This window comes from Engystomops pustulosus, chromosome 4 (assembly GCF_040894005.1).
Source record: "Engystomops pustulosus chromosome 4, aEngPut4.maternal, whole genome shotgun sequence".
NCBI classification, from domain to species: Eukaryota; Metazoa; Chordata; class Amphibia; order Anura; family Leptodactylidae; genus Engystomops; species Engystomops pustulosus.
The window spans coordinates 138,293,730-138,319,880 of record NC_092414.1 but is presented as its reverse complement, the minus strand read 5'-3'; the positions used below and the strand labels follow the sequence as shown (position 1 = coordinate 138,319,880).

Here is a 26,151-nt window from a genome sequence, read left to right as displayed (position 1 = left end):
GGACTTCGGCCCAGCAGCGACACGTGGTGGACATCGGGCGCAGGACCTTCATGAATCGCCGGAAGACCCGAACGCTCGTCAGAGAAGCCGCTGCTGGAACGCGAATGGACCGGGTAAGTAAATGTGCCCCCTAGAGTCCAGGGTCACAAAAGATCATTGCCTAATAGACATTTTATCTTTTGATTTATCATTTTTTCCCTTGTAATGGTGTGATGTTTACTTTTGCTTTCTCTTTCAGAAATTTCATATGACATATGTAAAGGTGCACTGCAGTATAAATCTTTAATGTATTAAAATAGTTACCGTACACGCCATAACTCAAGCATGCATGCAAAATAATTAAAAGTAAAGCAAGTAATGTTTAAAAATAAGGTAAGTTATGTAATCACATTATCAATTGACTTTATTTTAATCTTAAATATATCTTTTCATTGGATCTTCCTTCCATTCAGGCTTGGTGGATAATTTTTTTATGGTCTCTTCATCAATTGGCCATCCCCAGGCCTGGAAGAAAGGTACCAGATTTTTATTGACTGCTTGAGAGAACTTTGTTGCCCAAAGATTCATCTTATCATTATTGTTTGCACTGACGTTGGACATTGTCTGATACTCAGAGAAAAGGCGCTTGAAGGGATCCCAACCAAAACCCTCTTGTAACTGGTACAAACAAAAATATAGAAATACATTTTAGATTTGATTCACATTCATTAAAGGAACAAAGCATGAAGTCAAAAAATGTTTTAAAGGATATCTAGCATCAAAATCAAGCATAATAAACCAGGGGCACTTAAATGCTCTTTTTACCCCTACTGAATTTGCTCTTCTTTCTGCCACTAATGCCCTTGTTTTTAGAAGAAAAAGCCTTAAAAATAACGCAAATGAGCCTGAGCTCCATAGCTGTTGTCTGGAGCCCCCAGGCACATTTGCATAATCTGTAAAGCCTTTTTTTAAATAAAAACAAAAATGTTTAAATAAAAACATAAGGTGCTTAACCCCTTAACGCTCTGAGCGGTAGCTCTACGGCGCAGAGGTATAAGGGATGTATGAAGAGGGCTCACGGGCTGAGTCCTCTTCATACAGAGGTGGGGGTTGTTGCATATTGCAGCAAACCCCCACCGCTAATAACCGCGGTCGGTGCTTGCACCGAGACTATCTGGCATCTGCAGATTCGTTACAATGAGCCAGTGGCTCATTGTAATGAATGTGCTGCAAAAATGCCATATATTGCAATACAGAAGTATTGCAGTATATGGTAGGAGCGATCTGACTATCTAGGGTTAATGTACCCTAGATGGTCTAAAAAATAGTGAAAAAAAAAATAAAAAAAAAAGTTTAAAAAAAAAAAAATATATTAAAAGTTCAAATCACCCCCCTTTCCCTAGAACGGATATAAAACATAATAAACAGTAAAAATCACAAACATATTATGTATCGCCGCGTCCCAAAATGCCCGATCTATCAAAATATAAAAACGGTTACGGGCGGCGGTAACCTCCGAGACGGGAAATGGCGCCCAAATGTCCGAAATGCGACTTTTACACCTTTTTACATAACATAAAAAATGAAATAAAAAATGATCAAAATGTCGCACAGACCTCAAAATGGTAGCAATGAAAACGTTGCCTCATTTCGCAAAAAATGACCCCTCACACATCTCCGTGCGCCAAAGTATGAAAAAGTTATTAGTGTCAGAAGATGGCAAAAAAATTTTTTTCTTTTTTGTACACATTCGTTTAATTTTTGAAAATGTATTAAAACACAATAAAACCTATATAAATTTGGTATCACCGCGATCGCACCGAACCAAAGAATAAAGTAGGCATGTTATTTGGAGCGAAGAATGAAAGTCGTAAAAACTGAGCCCACAAGAACGTGACGGGTTTTTTTCAATTTTTCCACATTTTGAATTTTTTTTCAGCTTCGCAGTACACGGCATGTTAAAATAAATAACATTACGGGAAAGTAAAATTTGTTACGCACAAAATAAGACTTCACACAGGTCTGTACATGTAAAAATGAAAAAGTTATGGATTTTTGAAGTTGGAGAGCGAGAAATGAGCCGAAAAACCCTGCGTCCTTAAGGGGTTAAAGAAGAGCGGATCCTGCCAGAGAGTGCACATACCATCATGCAAGTGTGTTGGTTTACAATCCTTTATTGTTAATTGTATTTGAATAAATCCAGGCCCCTGGTCATGTGATGTTACACATGTGCATGGCTCAGTATAACACACAGCTCTGATTGCTTTCTGTGATACTAATGGGTCGTGCACCTGTGTAACATCACGTGACTAGGGACTGATTTATATACACAGGAAGTAAGTAATAAAGCTTTTTTTATAAAATGACGTTAAACAGAGATCTAGAAAACTGTAAGGAATTGCCACAGAAAGTATAGTGGAAAATTGTGTTACTTTTCATTAGAAAATTACATTTCATTGTTGAAACTGAACAACCTAACCTTATTAACACCTAAACAAACTTTGTATATCTGCTTAGCTCAGAGAGTAATTGGATCACTTGTGTCCATAGAAATCTATGTTTAAATAAATTGTATGGAAAATAAAAGACCAACTAGTCTCCAGCCACCAATTTAAAACTAATAATAAGGTAACAAACCGGCAGAGGGGAAACTGCTACCAATGCAAGGTATACATCTAATAAACTGATAAAGCACTCATTTTTTGTATCTGGACACCCTTTACACAGGAGCCAAATTGTTCAGTGAGTAGCAGGGGCGTTACTAGGTCAAAAGATCAGGGCCCTTGTCCCAAATCTTTTGGCCGGAGCCCCGGATGTCCCCAGGTTAGCAGGACATTTGTCCCACTGCCCGGGCATTCTTCCTCAGAACACAGATCGTGATGAGAAAGTGTGCAATACTGCTTTCACCTGCATGTCCTGTAGCCTCCTGACAATATTGTGGAATATTGCCACATATGGGGTACTGCCATACCCGGGAGAACCCACATCATTATTTTTGCTGTGTTTGTCACCAGTAGCAAGAGCTGGGCACAAGATGACATAATGGATATATTTTACAATGCACTATCTATTATGCTTATCTGTGGGGTTAAAATGCTCACTACTACCCTAGATTAATTCATGGCGGGGTGTAGTTAGCAAAAAAAGGTCAGTTTTCAGGGGTTTCTACTATACTGAACCCTAACAGCATCTAGAAAATACTTCATGATGCCAAAAAAATATGTTAAATGCTCCAAATGCCAGTTATTCTCTTCTGAGCCCTGCTGTCTCCCCAGCCTGAAGATTATTGCAAAATGTGTCGTATTGCCATAACCGGAATAGCCCGAAGGATTATTTTTGGGTTGTTTGTCTCCAATGCCATGGAGTCACTAAAATGGCATATTGGATAAAACAATGCAATTTTTATGCTGCCCCATTCACTTTGTATTACATTTGGGCCCGCATCTCAGGGGTTAAACTGCTCATACAACCCTATATAAATTCATTGAGGGCGCCCTTTCCAAAATGGGGTCACTTCTCAGGGGGTTTCTATTGTACTGGTACCTCAGGGGAACCCCCAACATCAATCTAGTGAAAATGGAGCTCCGAAAGCTAAATTTCGCTCCTTCCCTTCTCAGCCCTGTTGTGTGACTGGCCTGTAGCTTATTGTCACATAATCCCATATATTGCTGTGCTCATAAGTGGTATTAATTGGGCAAAATATATTTGGCACTAAAATTTCATATTTGAGAAAAAAAAATGATATTTTTACTCTGCACAATTTACTTTGTATTACATTTTGGCCAGCATGTTGGGGGTTAACACTCAACACAACCCCAGATAAATTCTTTGAGGGGTAAAGTTTCCTGAATGGTGACATATTTGGAGGTTTCTAATGTACTAGTACTTTAGGGGCTCTTCAAGTACACTGTGGCTCCACAAAACATTTGTAGCCAAATTGGCCTGACAAAAACCCAATAGCTGTGCGATGAAACAGCAGGTATTGCCGTAATCGGAAGAAACAAGCCAAAAATTTTGGGAGGACTATTTACCTAAAAAACCTTCTGAATGTGTACATTTTAGGGCTAAATTAGAATATTCTTATACAAAAATTGAAATGTAAAAATTTCCAATCCATTTTTGTTTGATTCCTGAGAAAGAATTAAAGGGTTAATAGACTTCCCAAATGTTGATTTGAATAGATTGAAATGTTAGTTTCATAAAATGGTGTCAACTGTGTGGGGTTATAGTACATAAAATTCAGCTTTTTTCAAATCTCTTGAAAATCTGAGAACTTGCTAATAAAACTATAAACCTTCTAACATCCGTAAAAAAAGAAACATAAAACTAATTATGGAAATACAAATGGCAAAAGGTTTATACAAAAAAAGGCTAAGAACATTTGAAACTTTGAAAATTGTAATGTTTTTCAAATTTTTCATAAATTATAAAATTTTTACCCCCCAAAAAAAACTGATCAGCGAAATGATACTACTAACATAAACTACAATGTCTCACAAAAAAAACATTCTCAAAATCACAGGGATATGCTAAAGTGTTGAAAAGTTCTTACCACAAGAAGATTTTAAAAAAGGGCTGATCTTTAACGTACAAACTGGTTAAGTATTGAAGGGGTTACATAGCATTATTTACTGTTGTACATGTAAACTAGATAATTAAATATTTTATTATGGTTTATAAGGTTATTTACAATTTTCCCCATACAGAGAAGAATGTTATGCAAAAAATTGGTTTTGTATCTTACCTGGAGATAGGTCTCAAGTGCTGTCCACACACTCCAATCTGCCAGCTTTGCTCCATTCTTCAAATACAGTCTTATACAGGCATCCCTCTCTGCTGGTTTCAGGGAAGGATGAGCTTTATCCCGAGGGATTCCCAACACATTTTCATGTACATATACGGACCACAGGTTGCATGTTGCTTCTGTAGTGTGAGGAGGGAATTCCCATGCCCAACGCTGCTGATTGTGCCCAAGTTCATGTATTGGTCCCCATATTCCAGCATTATTCATGATTTTTAAATCTGTTAATTCATTGGCTGACTGCTGATGACACATAATTGGGTACCCAGAGTGCATCCATCCTATAATATGGAGAAGTCACATACATTTAACAAGTATATTTAAAAGCCGGAACAAGACCCACTTTTATGTTGGTGTGTACTCCCTCAGTCAGGATTCATTCTTGTTGTAGTTTCCTGTGCCCTCATTTTTACTAAAATTGGGTTTATGAAAGTCAGCTAACGGAATGGCAGATCCTCATATTGGAGGAATGGACAGCCGTTTGTAGCCAGTGGCACTCTGCTGCTGCTGAAAACACATCGCATCATGTCTGCTGCAGTATGCCACTGCCAGTGCTCTACCGGCTGTCTCCTGTTTGACATGTCTCACTCTGATCATGAAGCTTTGAACACTGTTTGTGGTGCAGGCATGGGCCGGCAGTAGCAACTTAATACTACCAGCCTGTGCCTGCATCAGATGGTTCCCAAAGCTTCATCTGTTGCTGGATGTAGAGGGGGAATACTAGAACTCCACAGGCCTGACCAGAACAAGGGGCCCTGGAGACACAGTATTTTCAGGTGCGGGATTCAACTGCTTCTCCCTGATTCCCTAGAGTTGTTTGTCAAAACTCTTGGTTGTATGGACGGGGGAAAAACAGGAGACAGATTCAGACCATACCCAAACTCCTTTAAATTTTTACCTCTTTGTTTTATTGCAGCCCATTGGTGAGATCAAAAAAGCTTTTGTTTTTTTTAATAAATTTATTAAACAAGAAAAACTGAAATATCATATGGCCAGACATATTCAGAACCTTTGCTGATACTCATATTTAACTCACATGCTGTCAATTTCCTTCTAATCCTACTTGAGATGGTTCTACTCCTTTGTTTGAGTCCAGCTGTGTTCAATTAAACTGATTGGACTTTATAAGGAAAGGCACACAAATGTTTATATAAGACCTCACAGCTCCTAGTGCATGTCACAGCACATGAGAATCATGAATTCTAATGAACTGCCCAAGGAGCCCAGAGACAGTATTGTGGCAATGCACAGATCTGGCCAAGGTTACAAAACTCAAGGTTCCTAAGAGCACAGTGGCCTCCATAATCCTTAAATGGAACAATTTGGGGATGACTACAACTCTACCTAGAGCTGGCTGTCCAACCAAACTAAGCAATTGTGGGAGAAGAGTCTTGGTGATAGAGGTAAAGAAGAAACTCAAGATCACTGTGGCTATGATTAGGAGAAAGTGCGGATGGAAGACTCTCCTTAGTGCAAGACATATGAAAGGCGCATACATTTTGCAAAAAAACACATGGGGGACTCCCAGACCATGAGAAATAAGATTCTCTGATCTGATGAAACGAAGATTGAACTTTTTGTTGGAAATTCTAAGTGGAGTATCTAGTGAAAACCAGACACTGCTCATCACCTGCCAAATAGAATCCCATCAGTGACACATGGTGGTGGCAGCATCATGCTATTTGGGTGTTTTTTCAGCTGTAGGGACAGGACGACTGATTGCAATTGAAGGAAAGATGTATGCGGTCGACTAAAGAGATATCCTGGATAAAAAACCTTTTCCAGAGTGTTCTGGACCTTAGACTTGGTTAAAGGTTCACCTTCCAACAAGACAGGGGCTTTGTTATTCAGAACAACTTCAGAACAACTCTGTGACCATTCTCGACTGGCCCAGCCTGAGCCCTGACCTAAACCAAATTGAGCATCTCTTAGTAGGCTTGAACATTACATCCACCAAAGTTCACCATCCTACCTGAGGGAACTGGAGAAGATCTGCAGGTAATAATGGAAGAGGATCCCCTAATCCAGGTGTGAAAACTTGTTGCAACATTCCCAAGAAGACTCATGGCTGTACTAGCTCCAAAGCTGCTTCTACTCAATACTGAGCGAAGGGTCTGAATATGTGATATTTCAGTTTTAATGTTTAATTTATTGTTTAATAAATAGTAAAAATATCTACATTTCAGTTTTTTTTTTGTTAAGATGGTGTGCTGAGTGTATATTAATGAGTAAAAAAAAGATCTTTTTTTGATCTTACCAGTTGGCTGCAATTAAACAAAGAGTTAAAAATTTAAAGGGGTCTGAATACTTTTTCCGTACCTACTGTACTTGTGTGACTGGTTTATATATGTGTCCATGGAATGTACTGCATATATATAATGTATATAGTAGTATAAGATAAGAAAATGTGTGCATGTGGAGGACCCACAAAATGTGCCAATCAGGGCCCCAGAACTGTGTCTAGTTTTACCAAAAAACACAAGGAAAACAAATGAAAGGTACCTACCTCACTCTGGCTCACCATAGGCATGTTGACACCCCTGGGTCAGCAAGAAATATCAGTGGTCAGTAACCTCAGTCAATAAACTCCCGCATTTGGCGAACTTCAGCAGTCACGTGAGCTATAAACAATTGATTTTACGTCTGCTCAGTGGGAATGAGGAGCCAGAGAAAAGTAAGTACCTTTTGCTTTTTCATTGCCCTCTGCTGTTTTTCATGTAGTGGTTTCCTAAAAGTATCTTAACATCTCCTAATAGCTGATTTGAGTGTTTACATAAAGGCACTCTTTCTTACCTGCTGAGATCTGCACATCAACAACGATTCTTTCAGGACGTAGAAATGTCTTTGGGATCGCTGACAGATCAGCTATTGCATTCATTATTTTATCCCATTGAGATAATAGAGCTTCCGGATCTTGTAAGGATCGAATTGCATCAGAAGGAACAGTCAAAATTATATTTTCTGTTATTATCTCAGCCCAAGGTACTTTGGACATTCGAATTCTATCCAACCAGGATGAAATTTGTGTCTGTCCTGTTAAAACACAATAACAGGTTATAAACTTGAAATGATAGCGATAAGTTTCTGATATGATCATGCATGCATTTAAGTTCCCCCTAGACACAATCCTATAACTTCTGTTAGGGTCGGCAGACATCTTGGATGAGATTGTGGAGCTGAGTTTCTTTCTGTCTATGCTGTGTGTCTGTAGCCACACCCCCTTCACGGAGCTCAGAGACACTCACATGGTCAGCACATGGTGAGCAGAGAGAGAGGCTGCAAACAACAAGCTACAAGGAGATAAGTCATCCAGGAGCAGGGGGAAGAAGGGACATAGCTGTGAGATGTAGCAGAGCCCAGAGTGTAACAGTGTAATAGTCTATTAGCCTCTGTGTAATCATCTCATGCATCTCTGATATGGCATCTGTAAGCAATTGGATTTAATTGTACATTAATTGCTCCTTGAATGGTAGTTGTTATAAAATAGTAGCATGGCTCTATTATTATGTCACTATTTGGTAGTGGTTTTGGTCATGGTGTGGTGGAATGTTATTGCCAGCATTGTATTTTGCATGGTAAAGTTCATTAAAGGGGTTTGCCTTTGAATGAAAATTCTCAAATTTCAATAACCTAGTCACATTTACACAATAAAGATCATTTTTAACCCCTTACTTTACAATTTTTCTCAGTTTATTGCTGTTTTAGCTCCTATCACTCAGTGATGGTCAGTGTAAAATTCCAGAGTTTGGGCATGGACTCTAACCAGACACCTCATGATTCCTCTAGTGCTGTGTGCTAACAATGTGGTTAGATTATCAGGGTACACTTTTATCTACACTTTTATTTAGCTTCTGAACATTCTAATAGTATCTGACAGTAATCTGTTGTTATTGTGAGATACTATCTATTATTAGGTTGGCACTAGATTGCATTATTAACCCCTCAATGCCCCGACCCTTTTTAGTTTTTGCGTTTCCATTTTTTTACTCCCCACCTTCGAAAATTCATAACTTTTTTATTTTTCTGTGTTGTACAGAGCTGTGTGAGGGCTTGTTTTCTTTGTAACAAATTGTACTACCTAGTGACGGTGAAGTAAGAAAAGAGAAACCACCACCGAGGTTCGGAAGCCACCGGCGAGGACTGGGAGCTGCTGTGGAGGACCGGAACCCGCCGCGGAGGACCAGGAGCCGCCGCGGAGGACCAGGAGCCATGACCAGCATCAAAGGTGAGTATCGTCGGAGGGTGAGTATTAAGTTTTTTTTTTTTTTATTCGCTTGGCATACTGGGGGCAGGCTGTATACGACATGGGGCAGGCTGGTTACGACATGGGGCAGGCTGTATACGACATGGGGCAGGCTGTATACGACATGGGGCAGGCTGGTTACGACATGGGGCAGGCTGTATACGACATGGGGCAGGCTGTATACTACTTGGGGCAGGCTGTATGCTACTTGGGGCTGGCTGTATGCTACTTGGGGCAGGCTGTATACTACATGGGGGCTGGCTGTATACTACTTTGGGCAGTCTGTATACTACATGGGGCAGGCTGTATACTACTTGGGGCAGGCTGTATACTACATGGGGCAGGCTGTATACTACTTGGGGCAGGCTGTATACTACAGGGGGCTGCCTGGTTGTATACTACAGGGGGCTGGCTGGCTGGCTGTATACTACATTGGGCTGGCTAGCTGTATACTACAGGGGGCTGGCTGGCTGTATACTACATGGGGGTTGGCTGTATACTACACCCTCGGCTTATACTCGGGTCAATAGGCTTTCCCAGTTTTGGTGGTAAAATTAGGGGTCTCGGCTTATACTCGGGTCGGCTTATACTCGAATATATATGGTAGACATAAAATTTTAAATAAAAAGTGATCAAAAGGTTGGCCTATCAAAAGGATGGTAGCAATTAAAGCGTCATCACATCCTCTAAAAAATGACAATTTACAAAATTCCATACACCAAAGTATGAAAAAGTTATTAACATCAGAATATGGTGAAGCCAGAAAATTTTTGTACAAAAGGTTTAATTTTTAAAAAATAATTAAAAAAATAATACAACAGTGAAAATTGTGAAAAACGCATTTGCGCCGTTTTCTTGTGGGCTTGGACTTTACAGCTTTCACTGTGTGCCCCAAATGACATGTCTACTTTATTCTTTGGGTCAGTGCGATCATGGAGATACCAGATTTATATAAGTTTCATAATGTTTTCATACATTTACAAAATTTAAAACCACTTGTACAAAAATATATATTTTTTGATTTCGCCATATTCTGGCACCAATAACTTTTTCATACTTTGGTGTAAGGAGCTGTGGGTAGTGTCATTTTTTGCGACTTTTGATGCCCTTTTCATTGCTATCTTTATATTGTTTTTTTGATATTTTCGAAATGGCAAAAAAGTACCATTTTCGACTTTGGGCGCTATTTTCCGTTACAGGGTTAAACGCAGTGAAAAACTGTTATTAATTTTGATAGATTGTGCATTTTGCGGACAGGGCAATACCTAATGTGTTTATGATTTTTACAGTTTATTAATATTTATATCAGTTCTAGGGAAAGGGGGGTGATTTGAATTTTTAGGTTTTTTTATTATAATTTTTTTTAACTTTTTTTTTATTTTCACTTTTACTATTTTTCAGACTTCCTAGGGTACTTTAACCCTAGGTTGTCCAATCGATCCTGTCCTATCATATTCCTGATTAACAGGTGTCACTGCTAGAACATACTGCTGTATGGAACATTGAGAGAGAGTTCTGTTGCATCATTGGGCACTTAAAGTGATGTGACCAGGGTGATGTCAACTAAGGTCCTGTTGCAACATCTACCCCATGTATGTTTCTGATCACATGAAAGCACAACATTCCTCCATGGAGGATGGGGAGGAGTGGAAGTGCATGGAAGCATGGATATGTGTAGAAGCCCATGATGGCATGCTATGATTTTGTGTGATCAGATACATACCCTAGGTTAGATGTTGCTAATGTAACAAGACATTAGATTACATCAACCTGGCCACATGACATGCTGAGAAGAGGCATGGGACATGAGGAAGAGTAGATAGGAAGGGCCAGCTTAGCAGGAAATGCCCACTCTAATGCCAGGTAATATAACATAAAGTTTATTTATGGGGATGAAAGGGAAACAATTTTTAGCTAAAAGAAGGTTGTCAGTAAGTAACTAGGACTCCATGGGAACCGCCCACTGGCTGTATTTGTGAAAATGTGGTGACAAATTCCCTTTAGAAAGTTAATAAAATATATCAGACACATGTTCACAACATTCCCATAGACACAATATTCAAAATTACAGTGTAAATTTTGCTAACTAAGGTATCCCAAGCACCATATTTGTTATTGTATTAATGCATACACACAGTTATAAATATCAGCATAAATATTTTCTTACCTTTAATAAATGTTGGAGCTGGTTCAGCTCCATAGACTGTAACTGGAACAGTCCCTAGATCACTTTTCCCCTTGACAATAACATACAGAAGTCCTCCCCAGATAGAGGTTATCACAACCTTCTCACCAACAACATCCTTTTTACTTACAACCACTGGGGGACGATACAACTCTTCTGCTGAGCTTAAGTCATCTGACTGACAGCCAACCTGTACCTGCAATACACATGTTTCTAATATATGTTTAGAATGTTTTCACAGTTTCTATAAGCCTTTCCCTAGATGACATCAATGCTTAGTCCTTTTCCCTGTGTATCAGAGATATTACATTCAATACAGCTTCTGAAGAGTAGTGAAAGGGACCAGTATATGAACAGATACAGAAATGTGTGTGCATGTGCTGGACCTATTCAACGCCAGCTCCATAGACAGCAGTGTGTCTGCTTTCTTCTTCTCCTCTATATGTTCAGAAGTGGACATTGCTGCACACAGGAAAAAAACCATGGTTATCTCCCATTGAAAATTTGTGGTAAAAGATGTTTCTACCTTTTACCCCTTAACAACTTAGATTGTTATTACCTATCCATAGAATAGGGCAGTGATGGCGAACCTCACAGCCAGCACAGAGTTCACCAGACATGACTAGAAGAATTCACCTGCAGGCACAGGCAATGTAGACGCCACTCTTCATAGCAACACATCCTCAGCTTCTTCGGACTTTACAAAGAGTGAAAGGGTGAAGACAAGGGCAGTTTATTGATGGAGGTCCTTCTTTTGAATTTGTGGTAGAACAGCGAGTTACTGCTTAAATTGCTGTGTTGGCACTTTGCTTTAAATACGTGGGTTTTTGTTGTAATTTGGGCACTCGGTCTCAAAAAGGTTCGCCATCACTGGAATAGGGAATATCAATTGGTGGGGGTCTATCTGTTGGGACCACCAAAAGAATAGACTACTGCAGTTCCCCACTCTCATGCAGTGCCTCCTGCCTAGAAGGCCTGAACATATGTTCACCTGATCACTTGTACAATATACCGCAATGCTACTGTGGATTCCCCTCCTATTAAAAGAATTACCTGGAGGCCCTTTCCGACAGTTGAAAGTGGAAACACAAATTTTGCTGTTTTTCTGGGAGGCAGATAGAGCCCCGTACTTCTCCATGCATCATCACCTGAATGTAAAGTAATGCAGAAAATATTTATTGCCCACATCATCAATAGATTTAATGTTTAGCATAAAGTCATATATAATAAATATAATAAATAATATTTACTCTATGAAAGAAGAAATGCATAAAATTATTGCCAAAATATGGTCTGACATAATAATCATTAGAATTTAGTTGGTGCAGATACATTACCTAAGTTTTTAGCATTAAGTCGAATAGTAACAGGGGGGTCATTTAGTTTTTCTAGACAGCTAATATCTTGGGCCAGGCATATGATGAAAGCCTCTTTGGAGTTGTTTTTCACTGGATGTTCTTTACTAACATCGGGTAAATCACTTTCTTGTACCAACAATGAAAGCTCTTGCCACATTGAGGAAACAATTGGATTTTCTGGTAACTTCAAAAAACTTGACACATTCTTTCTCAACTGTGGCAACCAGGAGCTCAGCGGTTCTTTTAGCTCAGTCCTACTCTTCAGATTTGTCAATAGTTGGCACAATGCGCTGTGGAAGTTATATGTCTGAGCCATTTTCTGAGGATCCAATGATTTATATACTTTTGGCTCAATTGTACTAGGCAGAATGGTTATTCCAAGCGGGTTGAGGATTTTATTGCCTGGATATTGAGAAACTGCATTTGGATTGGAGTAGGACCAGTACCAAGACTGTCCAGCAATAAGAAGACCTCCTCCTTCTGCCACAAACTGCTGGATTTTCTCTCTTTCGCCATCACTGTAAGATGTACAGCAGTAGACACTGAGTCCGGGAACCAGATCAGATACTACACAAGAAAACCCTTCATTCTTTAAGATATGTGCAAAGTCTTGCAAGTCTTTATTGACACCAATCTTTCCCTTTCTACCCATGTCTAACCAAGAAATTATATTTCCAGTTAAAGTCTTAAGTTCAGGTTTAAATAAAAATGCTTCATGTGTCTCAGCAACCACACGCCCTCTGCCATAAAAAGCAGCACCTACAAAGCACTGATAGCCATCAGTCATTCCAACTGGGAATGTTAAAGAACCATGAAGTAGAAGTTCTGAAGGAATACTACTGCCACTGATGTCCAGATTGGGTACACCTTGCAGAAGAACCTTTAGTTCTGTTGAGAAGTCCACACTGTAAAGATAGAATAAACAATGTTAGTAGTATGCCAAGGACAACTAAACACCCTAAAACCCAAAGAGAAAAGAACCAGGGACGTAAACAACAAAGGATATTAAAGTAACCAAAATGCGTGGTTATTTCAAAACTGGGTATGTGAGAGAAGGGTTTTTATAAAGATATGTGCCCTACGCACTAAAACCCACTAACCCCTTTTATTGAATGTTCATAATACATCAAATAAGTTACAGAAGGTTAAAGTCCTGGGAGCTAACCACCAGCTACTCTGCACAGATGCTACTCAATAGACAAAGCTGTCTGCTCTCTGCTCCAGATGCTGCTGGTGGTGCCGCAAACAGCTGATCAAAGGCAAGTGTTGCATATAGAATTATTTTAAGGCAGGTATTTTTTTTCTAAGTTTAAGAAGCAAATCTTATCAACTTATGGAGAAAATAACTCCTAATTAAGGATGAGCATACCTGAGCGGCACGCGTTCCTACTGAACTTTGCCAGTTAGGGTCACCTGAACCCTACACAGTACTTCATTAGATGTCTGGGTCTGGGTCCAACTCAGTCCACTGGTGTTAACTGTTTAACTGCCGCTACTGACATTTAAATTGATCTGGCTCATGGGCGCTGGCATTTACATTAGCATTTTGTGGAGAATTGGCACTTCCAAATAACATTATGTGGAGCGCCCCTCCGCTCCAAAACGGCATTGCGCACATGACACATTGATATTAATGCAGTCAGTGACTCTGATGGAGGCATTTTAAACAGTTAAGCCTGCAATGGATGCCAGCTTCGATTGTGGGTGGCATGGTCCTGATCCGGTGCCAGAACATAAGCAGAATGGATGAGTCCATACTTAGAGGGCCCACTCATCCCTAATCATACTGTATCTTCTCAACTTTCTCATCACCTGGCATTTTCTATTTACATTGTCTTACAAGCACAATACGTTAAAAGGTAATTATTGTCCATATTAATGATGTTAGTATTAATCGTAAGTGATAGTGAATAGCTTCATTGGTTATATATTAGTAAATGATATTTGCACTGTACTAGTTGGCCTATAGATATCCATGCGAAAGTTAAAAGGTAAGCAATATTTTACTCCATTATCATCTCAAGAAATGGTTAAAAACATTTAAAATTATAGCACATTAAGAATTGTCTGTACTTACTCATTGCGCCATGGGGTATTTGGCATGTGGACACTCACATCAAAAATTCCTTTTTCTCCATAGCTGGCAGTAAAATAGACTCCAGCAACAGAGGTTATTTTATTTCCAGGAAAATGAAGCAGAACATTATCTTGTGTGTGGCTGTAGGACCAGTACCAGGCTTGAGCACCTATAAGAAGACCACCACCTTCTTTTAAAAAGGATGCAATCTCCTCTGCCTGACTGTCATCATATCCAGATATACAGAGCACACCTAAATCTTTCTTCAGACCAGAGATCTTCTCAACCTTGTGCCCAAACAAAGAGAGAGTCTTCTCCAAAATCTGGAAGCTCTTGTCCACACCAATTATTGATGCTTTGGATGGTTTTAGCCAGGATACTGCATTGTTCAGGAATTCCATGAATGGAAGATCATCCAAATAGGATTCATGGCTCATGACAACAATTCGTCCTTTTCCATACTTCGAGGCAGCAATAAGGACATGTTTTTGAGGGCTCACTAGCACTGGGAATGCAGAGTCACCTGTCAGAAAGAGCTGACAAGGCACACTGCTCCCCGAGAAATCTAGATTTCTGACTCCTTTGATAAGGGAGGAAAAATCTTCATCAGAGGTCATATTTCCTAGAAACTGAAATAAGAATATATTTGTGGTCACATTATAAAAAGTATTTCGGTTCAAAGCTTGAAGACTTTTCATATATTTTTTTGTATAGTTAGATTTCCAACTAGATTCAATGAACACCTCGTATCACAAGGTATTCTTATTTTTATCAACATCATGAACAGTGGTGTAAGTAGGAGAGGCAGGGCAACATGATGAACTCCTGAAAGGGGTCCCACTTAAAAAATATACATACAGCATATACACATTGTATACACAGACATACAGCATATACGCATCACATATGCATAAACATTTAGAGCATTTACACGTTCTCAAATACATACATGCAGCTTATTCACATGAAAAACCCCAGATCCCTGGGCCCCCTGACGCTGTGGGCACCATTGCATCCGCTATGGCTACAACCCCTGTAGTTGCTCAAATGCTAAATTGTCTTCACCAACTAATAGAAGGTGAAAAATACAAAATAAACTCTTAAACTAGATTTAGTAGCCTGTAGAATACACTTTGATAAATCTGGTGCAGTATTAGAATGTCTCCTCTAACTGTCTTACTTTTAGACATTTCGTATTGCACAGACATTCTATTGTCCGAATTGCATGCTCCTCAGAGTCTGAGAGAAATACAGAAACAGAATAGCTATAGCATATATAGCTGTAACTTTATTTATCTACTAGCCAGTTATTTTGGACAGCTATGGCAAAAATCACATATAGTCGGTTCCCTACTTAAGAACACCCGACTTACATACAATCCCTAGTTACAAACCTCTGGTAATTTAATGTACTTTTGCTTTAGGCTACAATAAACCGCTTTAAAAGTTATCAAATGTGTCTGCAATGAAGCTTTATTGTTAATCCTGGTTCTTATGACAACCCAACAGTTTTAAAATTCAATTGTCACAGAGACCAAAAAAAATTTGACTGGGGCTACAATTGTTAAATATACAGTTCTGACTTACATACAAATTCAATTCTTGTCTAGGCATTCACATTCAGTTTCATTAATCCGCCATATATAAGCATTTCTTCAATTCCATGTTATTAAGAAAAATGTACCTATGTGAAGATAATTTCTCATAAATGTAGTAATATGGTCCCTTAGAAACAAGACTGTGTCTTTGGATACAACCACCTCTGCTGGAGTGATTGCACAAAGACACAAAAGGTTTTTGTATATAAAATATCCGGGAGTTCCTGTAGGTCACACAGCCGTCCTGTGGTAATGATCGCTGAATCTAGGTGGTCAGGCAGGACTCAATAGCGTATGTCTGGCCACTGCTGCGAGAATGCGGGGTGGTCGTATCCGAGGAAGCTATATCGTTTCTATGGGGCAACATGACTACAGGAAATTTTTTTTAATAACATCTAATTGAAGAAATGTTTACATATGGCAAATGAATTGAATTAAATGTAAATGCCCAGATGGGAATACCCCTTTAAGAACAAACCTACAGAACCTATTTTGTACATAACCCAGGGATTGCCTGTATTTACTGTGGCATTTACTGTTCATGCTTCTTATAGAGAGAAAACACAGAATCACACAGCTTACCTTGATCCTGCACAATGACCTCTATGCATGTCAGAGTACTGTATTGTCATAACACCATATATCACGGATGTCAAAATTCCCTTTAATTCCCATATAAACACAACTCTTTTAGCAAAAAATAAGCCCTTAGCTAGATTTGTCAGCCAAAAAAATAAAAACGCTATGCCTAAGATTGACAAGACTTTATCCAAATTTGGTTTTATTTATTAATATTGGGAAAAAATAAAAAAAGGCATTTAAATGAGGTATTTCCATAAGCGTGGTGACCCATAGAATAAAAATAACATTATATTTTTATGGTATGGTGAACAGCTAAAAAAAAAGCAAAAAAAACTTACCAAGAATTGATGATTTTCATTTCCACCATCAACCAATAGTTCAACAAATCAATTAGCTATAGATACCAATATACAATATACAATGTGATAATGCAAATTTACTCTGGATGGTGCACCTTCCATTCTATGCCTAACCATGTACTCATACAGCAGGTTAACACCACATATGGGGTATCGGTGTACTCGGGAGAAATTGAGTATCAGACTTTGTGGAGCTTTTTGTCATTTAATCCATGGTGAATGTTTAATTTTCCACCCAAAATGAATGTATTGTCCAATACATTACAATTTGTAGACTGCACCACCATTTGACACCTAAAGTAAGGGTGTACTTGGCTTCCAGCTTTGTGTTATCCATCCCGGCTATTGTGTACCTGCCCCTATGTTGCGCTCATTGGGGGAGCAAAATATAGGCAGTGTCTGATACTTACCTTTACCTCCATGATGATATCACATGTACTGGCTTCGGAGCAGCCATGTACAGTGGGAACACTCTGAAAAAGGAGACAAATGTTGTCCCTATGCTGTGAGAGCAGGCATAGGTGAGTAAATGTTTTTTGTTTGTTTTTTTCTCACAGGGGTGTGGGGGCACTATGACTACCTGGGCAACAGTGGCTACTAGGAGCACTGTGACTGATGGGAGCACTGTGACCACTGGGGGGCAGTGTGGCCACTGAGGCTAGCAGCTACTGTGGCACTGTACCTGATGGGTGGACAGTGGCTACTTGGGGCACAGAAACTTATGGGGGGCAGTGGCTACTGAAAGCACTGCAACTTATGGGGGCAGTGACTACTGGGGGCACTGTAACTGATGGGGGCATTGGCTACTGGGGCAGTGTGGGTACTGGGGGCAGTGTGGCTTCTGAGAGCACTGTGACTGCTGGGGGGGCATTGGGTACTGGGAGCACTGTGACTGATGGGGGCATTGGCTACTAGGGGCCCAGTAATTGATGGGGGTATTGTGACTGATGGGGACAGTAAGGCTACTGAGGGCACTTTGACTGCTGGGAGAAGGTATTGGCTACTAGAGGAACTGTGACTGATGGGTGCAATGACTACTGGGGTCGCTGTGACTGCTGAGGGGGCATTGGGTACTGGGGGCACCATAACTGTTGGGGGCATTGGCTACTAGGGGTACTGTGACTACTAAGGGGCATTGGCTACTAGGGGTACTGTGACTACTGGCGGGCAGTGTGGCTTTTGGAGGCACTGTGACTGCTAAGGGGCAGTTAAGCTACTGAGAGCACTGTGACTGCTGGGGGAGGGCATTGGCTACTGGAGACACTGTAACTGATGGGGCAATGTCTATTGGAGGCACTGTGACTACTGGGGGGCAGTGTGGCTACTGAGGGCAGTGTGACTGATGGGGGCAGTGGCTATTGGGGGCACTGTGAATACTAGGGGACAGTGTGGCTAAGGAGGGCATTGTAACTGATGGAGGCAGTCGCTACCAAGGCCATGGTGACTGTTAGGGGGCATTGACTGCTTGGGGAGCGCTGTGGCAGCTAGTGGAGTACTTTGTCTGCTGGGGGCACTGTGGCTAAAGGGGGGCATTGTGGCTACTAAGGGGCAGTGGCTACTGGAGGCACACTGTCACTACAGGGGGCAGTGTGACTACTGGGGGCACTATGGCTGCTGGGGGGAAGTCAAGGCAATTGTCTACCAGGGCTCTGTGGCTGCAGGTCTAGCTATTATTTAGGCCTCTCACATTTAATTGATAGTTGAGCAGGTCCATATAAATATCATATAAAAAATCTGAAAAGTGGCACTCAAATTCTAAGCCTCATAACATAACAGTAAAATATGTGGAATATTAAAAAGCCATGCCAAAATAAAGCAGACATTTGGGAAATGTAAGTTCTGAGTTAATTTAGGTGCTATGACTATCTGATTCAAAAGTAAAAAATTTAGAACTAAAAATGAAGAATTTTTCAAAATTTATGACAAATTTCCTTTTTTTTCATAACTAAACATGAACGATATCATCCAAAGTTTTAAACTAATTTGAAGCCCAGTGGGGCAGATTTACTTACCCGTCCTGTCGTGATCCCCGCGGTGCGTTGTTCAACAAGGATTCGGGTCTGCCGTGATTCACTAAGGTTGCGCGTCCAGTTTCCTTCATGTGTTGGTTCTTGGCTGAGATCCACTGGAGTTCACCTTCTTCTTCCTGGTGCATGTAAGAGCTTAATCTTGCAACAAAATTTCGTTTTTAAATTCTGCGGTTTGTCCGAATCCATCGGGTTGTCCGACGGCACGCCCCCCGATTTCTGTCGCTTGCAAGCCGGCGCCGATGCGCCACAATCCGATCCTGTGCGCCAAAAACCCGGGGCAATTCGGCGCAAAAAGGAAATATTTGGGAAAACTTAGTAAATGAGCCCCAATGTGTCATGAGAAAGCAATCTCAAAACCCCCTGCATATTACGACTTACAGTGACACAGGGCAGATTTGAAAAATGGGGCTGTGTCCTAGAGGCGAAAATAGGTTGAGTCCTGAAAGGTTTAAGAAGTTCACAGTGTATGTATGTTTTCTTTTTTTTGCACATTATTCACCTCCTATTTTTGAGAAAATTACATGCATTTTAGGCACAAATAGAAGAACAACTTACCCATAGTTCCATACATGCACCTAAAAAGTTGCAAAAAAACAAAACAAAACACATGTATCTTATCTTATGTATCTCAGACTGCGATATAAAGAGCGCCCAAGTTTGCCGACAGCAGACATCTTTGAAAAGAAGCAGCAGATACAATAATACACGCGCCTCCTTAACATAAATATAAAATACATTTCTAAAATGAAGGACCCTGTAAATTTGCATGATACAGTATTTTCCTGTATTAAGGATGTTAATCTCTACAAAGAGGTGTTTTTTCTTAAAAACTGGCATATTTTAACTCAAATTCTACATTCAGAATAAATGTTCTTATATTTGTTCTATATTTGGAAAATAAATCAAAAGCAAGATATTGAAGAGTGGATATGAAATATAAGAAAGAGATAGATCATACATACTGGTGATGGCACAGCAGCTTGAAAATGAAACTGCTAGAACTCTGTGCACATTGGTCTCAGTGCACACTATATAAGCAGTAAGGTTATGACGGGGAGGGTGCGGGGTGGCTCTGTTGACTTAGTAGAGGAATTTCAGATGTAGCTTATCTGATAAAATATTGTTTTCATGGTTTTGTAGTTTTCACTGGAAGTATTGCTGAAACTTCACAAGTAAAAAAAGCTTATCAGGGTCTGTCCTTCAGTGGAAAGTATTGCACTATTGTGCAGGAAATGATCACATAAGAGACATTTATTCAAAGATTTATTAACCAATTTTGGCTGCAAGGACACAGGCCCATTTTACAAATCTGACATGTAGATCACCAATGTATGTTGGGATGTATGAGCTGGGCTACACACAGACACCCCCAATATATAGACCACCGTGCTAGACTCCGACGCATGTTTCGCATGAATTGCTTCGCTTGAATTCTCCCCCAGACAAAGCAATTCACGTAAAACACGTGTCTTTGGTCGGTAACTGTTTACTACTCCACTGCTGTAGGATACATTTTAAATTCTAGGAGGGTACTGTGTGTGCCATTCTTTATTTCCCAATTGGGACTTATGTGATTATTGTGTATCAGGTCTGCAGTTTAGCTCAGCCTAGAGCCTATTTCATGTTTACTATGTAATATATATTAGTGTTATGTTATTATTATCTTACGCATGCAGGGGCAGTGTAGGCTATTTTATCTGTCTGTTGCTCCATTGATGCCTTTTTAATTGTATTTCTGTGTTTATGTTCACAAAATATAGATGATTTGCGTATAGCTGGATTGATGATTTATGTTACGATTATGTAAGATATTATTTTCGAAAATCTGACATGTGTCACTGTAATTGGTTATAACTTTGGAACGCTTTAACATTTCCAGGAGATTTTTGTGATTGTTTTCTCGTGACACTTTGGCCCAGATTTTTTGAAGCCCCTGCGCCAGTTTTCTGTCTGACTTTGCACATTCTTTACATTACAAACTGCTTGTATTTAAGAAGTGCCTGAGACACATTTGTGGTGCATGGGACACTATACTGCACTGAAAGGAGCATTCCTGTGCTCAGTCAGACCGTGCGCCAGATTTATCATGCAGAGTCCAACAGAAATGTGTTGTATTCCCTGTGTTAAAGTAAAGGTGCACTAAAAGAAATTAGTGCACTCTGGCCATCCCTGCACTGCTCCGACAGATTCATGAAAAATGTGCGCCAGAAATCCAGAATCTGGCGCACCCTGGTGCATGTAAGTGCATTGGATTTGGTCACAATTTGAATGTTAAATCTGCCACTCAGTCCGAATCAGTCGGATCGTCTGACAGCACGCCCCCCAATTTCATAGTATCATAGTATATGAGGCCGGAAAAAGACGCAAGTCCATCAAGTCCAACCATTAAGAATTAAATAAATGTTTGATCCCCAAAACCCGTGATAATTTTTCTCTCCAGAAAGGCATCCAGGCCTCTCTTGAACATGTACATAGAGTCCTCCATAACAACCTCCTGCGGCAGAGAGTTCCATAGTCTCCCTGCTCTTACAGTAAAGAAGCTTTGTCTATGGCTATGGTAGAATCGCCTCTCCTCTAGGCATAGAGGATGCCCCCTTGTCCTGGTCACAGGCCTAGGTATAAAAAGATCTTTGGAGAGATCCTTGTACTGTCCATTCAGGTATTTGTACATTGTAATCAGGTCTCCCCTCAGTCGTCTTTTTTCTAAACTGAATAATCCAAGATTTTGTAATCTGTCATTGTATTCTAATCCCCCCATTTCCCTAATAATCTTGGTTGCTCTCCTCTGCACCCGTTCCAGCTCTACTATGTCCTTTTTATACACTGGTGCCCAAAACTGTAGACAATATTCCATGTGTGGTCTCACCAGGGATTTATATAAGGGCAAAACTATGTCTTTATCATGAGAATCTATTTCTCTCTTGATACATCCCATAATTTTATTTGCTTTAGCAGCAGCCGCCTGGCTCTGGTCACTAAAATTAAGTTTACCATCCACCAATACCCCCAAGTCCTTTTCAGCTCCAGTTTTACCAAGTAATCGACTGTTTAGAACATTATTATACTCTTTGTTTCCACGGCCCAAGTGCATAACTTTACATTTATCTACATTAAACCTCAACAACCATTTCTCTGCCCATTCCTCAAGCTTCCACAAATCCCTCTGTAATGCTATACTATCGACCTCGGTATTTATTACTTTACACAGCTTAGTATCATCTGCAAATGTTGAAACTTGACTGTGTAAACCCACTACAAGGTCATTAATAAAAATATTAAAAATAAGTGGCCCCAATACTGACCCCTGTGGCACTGGTAACGTCAAACCAATATGAGAATGTGCCATTAATGACGACCCTCTGTTTTCTATCACTAAGCCAATTACTTACCCAAATACACAGATGTTCCGCTAGTCCCAGCAGTCTCATTTTATGTGGCACAGTGTCAAAAGTCAAGATATACAACATCCACAGCGTCCCCCAGGTCCAGTCTGGAACTTACCTCCTCGTAGAAACCAATCACATTAGTCTGACAGGACCGATCTCTCATAATCCCATGCTGACGCTGGGTTATAAGGTTGTGCACAGTGAGATACTCCAGGATAGCATCTCTAACAAATCCCTCAAATATTTTCCCCACCACAGAAGTTAGACTCACAGGTCTGTAGATTCCAGGATCGCTTTTTTTTTTTTTTTTTAAAGTATTTATTTTTGCAAATTTTTTTGGAAAAATTTTTTTTTAACAATTGCAATAAACAAACCAAAGAACAAGATTGTCTGTTACATACTTTCTTCCCCACAATACAGAATTATTGAATAGCATCCGTGGTAATGAACAGGATCTTATTGCGTTCCAATATTAACTAAGGGATATACCGCGATAAGTGACAGCAGATATTGTAACCAGACATCTTGATACAACACAAATAACTATTGACACAGGGACAATCAGTCACACACACACACACACACCAGCACGCTCAGTCTCCGTCATCATGGAGAGGAGTATATATCACATGTGATTATAAGGCAGTATGGGGAGTCACACACACACACACACACACACCAGCACGCTCAGTCTCCTTCATCATGGAGAGGAGTATATATCACATGTGATTATAAGGCTGTATGGGGAGTCTCGCACCATCTGGACCAGATGCGGTCAAACTTCTGGGGACACTTCCTGTTGACATACAGGGACCGGTAGTGGGGAATGACGCTGTTAATAAGTAATATCCATCTTTTTAATGGAGGGGGCTCCTGGTCCTTCCAGGTCATCACCACCACTTTTCGGGCGTAGTATAATACAAACCTAAAGAAGATTTTGTCATAGTGGCCATTGATGACTTCATTTATGATACCGAGGAGACACACAGAGGGAGACAGTAATCGTGGGAAATCAAAGTGTACATTTAGGAACTCCAGCACTTCGGACCAGAAGACATGAACCCTAGGGCAGGACCAGACACAATGCAGGAAGGATCCGACTTCAGCCTGACAGCGAAAGCAAAGATCATTGGGCATTGCTCCCATGCGGAATAGTCTAGCAGGGGTGAAGTATACTCGATGAAGGAATTTAGATTGGATCAGGAAGTCCCTCGCACTCACTACAGATGTGAAGTAGGACAGTTCGACCTCCCTCCAGTCATCATCTGACAGGTCAGGGATATCCTGTCTCCAGCGTTCACAGGCTCTATCAAACGGTCTGGACTTTTGCTCTTGTAGGAGAGCATAGCACTGAGTGAGTGGCTTAGGGAGGTCCGGGGTACTCATCAGAGTCTCTAGTTTGGAGAATTTCACTGTCAGGCTGAAGGAGCCGAATTGGGCTTTGAATGCGTGTCGCAGTTGCGTGTAGTGGAAGCTGGCCGTATTGGGTACAGTATGTCTCTCCCTTATCTCGTTAAAGCTGAGTAACTCTGCTTCCGGGGATAAGAGCTGGCCTACAAATTTCACCCCCGCTGCCCCCCACATTGTCCAGCCTGGGAGGGAGAGGAAGTGAGAGAGCCACGGATTGAGCCACAATGGAGTCCTAGGCGAGAGAGGGGGAGAGCTGCTCGGTTCTACCAGGGATTGTGCCCTACGCCAGCACACCGCTACCGTACGTAGGGGGAGTGGGGTATCAGATGGGGACTTATACCTGTACAGCAAGTTTGTAAGGGCCTCGTAGGAACCTACTAGGGCACCAGCCAATGCAGTAGCTGCATTACCCATGTCTATATCTATCCACCACTGGGCATATACTAGCTGGGAAGCCAGGTAATAAAGATACAGATCCGGGGCAGCCAGTCCACCCCTAGACTTGGGAGCCTGAAGCAGCGCTAAACTGAATCGCGGGGCGCTACTCTGCCAGTAGAAGGACCTGAGAATGCCGTCCAAGCGTTTGAACAGACTCTTAGGAAGCAGTATAGGACAAGCATGAAAAAGGTAAAGAAATTTGGGGAGGAAGATCATTTTGAATATATTAATACGCCCGTATAGGGACAAGGGGAGAGTGGACCAGGCTTGTAGGCGCGATTCCGTTGCAGCTATCAGGGGTGTGATGTTTAATTCTGTATATGCCTGAACCTTGCGTGACACCTGGACTCCCAGATATTTAAAGGTGGACACCACCTGGACTGGGACGGGAAGGGCGCGTACCCCTATATCTGATAAGGGAAAGAGGGCCGATTTGTCCCAGTTAACCCGGAGACCTGAGAACCCCCCATAGCATTCTATCAAGGACAGAAGGGATTCCAGAGAGGGGCCCACATCCCCAAGGTATACAAGTGTATCATCAGCATAGAGAGATACCTTTTCAATGATAGAACCTCTAGCAATGCCCTTAATGCTATCAGAGTGACGGATCGCCACAGCAAGGGGTTCAATGGCAAGCGCGAAGAGGAGGGGAGATAGTGGGCAACCCTGTCTAGTGCCCCTGGCCATAGGGAGAGTAGGTGAGATATTAAGATTGGTCCTTACCCTAGCCCTAGGGTCATTATACAATAACCTAACCAGTGCTGTGAAGCGAGGGCCAATACCCAGCCTGGGCAGGAGGGTCCACAAATAGGGCCACTCCACAGAATCAAACGCCTTGCAATTATCTAAGGATAATATAAACCCAGGGTCTGAAGACTTCTCTGCCTCTGCTACATTCAGGTGTAGTCTTTGAATATTTATGTCAGTTCCCCTCCCTGGCATAAAGCCTGTCTGGTCTGGGTGAACCAAGGATAATATTACTTTATTAAGCCTTGTTGCCAGAATTTTTGCTAGTATTTTGACATCTGAGTTTAGGAGGGAAATTGGACGGTATGAGTCGGGATGCAGAGGGTCCTTACCAGGCTTGGGAAGAACTACAATAAGGGCCTCTCGCATAGAATCAGGGAGGGAACCGCTGTCGAGCGCATCGGAGTACAGGCTAAGGAGATGGGGGACCAGAGTCTCACAGTTATCCCTATACCACTCACCTCCCAGCCCATCAAGTCCAGGTGTCTTACCGGGGGGCAACGATTGGATGGCCAGTTCCACCTCCTCCGCCGAGAGCGGGGCATCAAGCTCCAATGACTGTGCCGGTGTGAGCCTCCAAAGTGGAAGACTGTCAAGGAATCTGGAAATCTCGACGGAAGAGGCGGACAATCTGGAGCTGTAAAGAGAAGAGTAGAATTCGTGAAAAACCATGTTTATGGCCCGGGGTTCTGTGTTCAAGGCTCCGCTACTGTCAAGGATAGATGGAACGGATGCACACGGACGTTCAGCCCGCGAGAGATATGCAAGCAGCTTCCCATTTTTATCTCCGAATTCAAAGATGGACGCTTCCCTGGCTTGCAGGCGCTTGCTGGTGCGCTCCTTCACTACAGCTAGATGGTTCCTCTGCGCCTGAGCCCAAGTCTTTTTATTACCCGGAGTAGGTTTCTCTAGGTAATCCTTTTCTGCGGTCACCAGTGTGGCCGTCAGCCTCTCCTCC

General features: G+C 41.2%; 1 protein-coding gene across 2 annotated transcripts; it reads right to left on the bottom strand.

The window, feature by feature from the left end:
- Positions 1 to 271: 271 nt before the first annotated feature.
- Positions 272 to 20,233, bottom strand: LOC140127230 (TRPM8 channel-associated factor homolog). Of its 2 annotated transcripts, none has more exons than XM_072147658.1 (8): positions 20,175 to 20,233; positions 14,644 to 15,272; positions 12,546 to 13,471; positions 12,262 to 12,356; positions 11,191 to 11,404; positions 7,574 to 7,813; positions 4,724 to 5,061; positions 272 to 657 (listed from the first exon to the last, which is right to left on the bottom strand). In XM_072147658.1, exons 2-8 carry the CDS (start codon positions 15,258 to 15,260, stop codon positions 415 to 417), a joined length of 2,673 nt encoding a protein of 890 aa, XP_072003759.1. In that variant the 5' UTR covers positions 15,261 to 15,272; positions 20,175 to 20,233; the 3' UTR covers positions 272 to 414. The 2 variants fall into 2 exon arrangements, with proteins under 2 accessions (XP_072003759.1, XP_072003758.1); XM_072147657.1 differs by lacking the exon at positions 20,175 to 20,233 and adding an exon at positions 19,768 to 19,781.
- Positions 20,234 to 26,151: the final 5,918 nt, after the last annotated feature.

Coding starts and splice junctions, on each gene's coding strand:
- LOC140127230 (XM_072147657.1), bottom strand. Junction 12,357..12,545: donor ACTTAATGCTAAAAACTTAG/GTAATGTATCTG, acceptor CTTTACATTCAG/GTGATGATGCATGGAGAAGT. Junction 658..4,723: donor CACTTGAGACCTATCTCCAG/GTAAGATACAAA, acceptor TGTTTGTACCAG/TTACAAGAGGGTTTTGGTTG.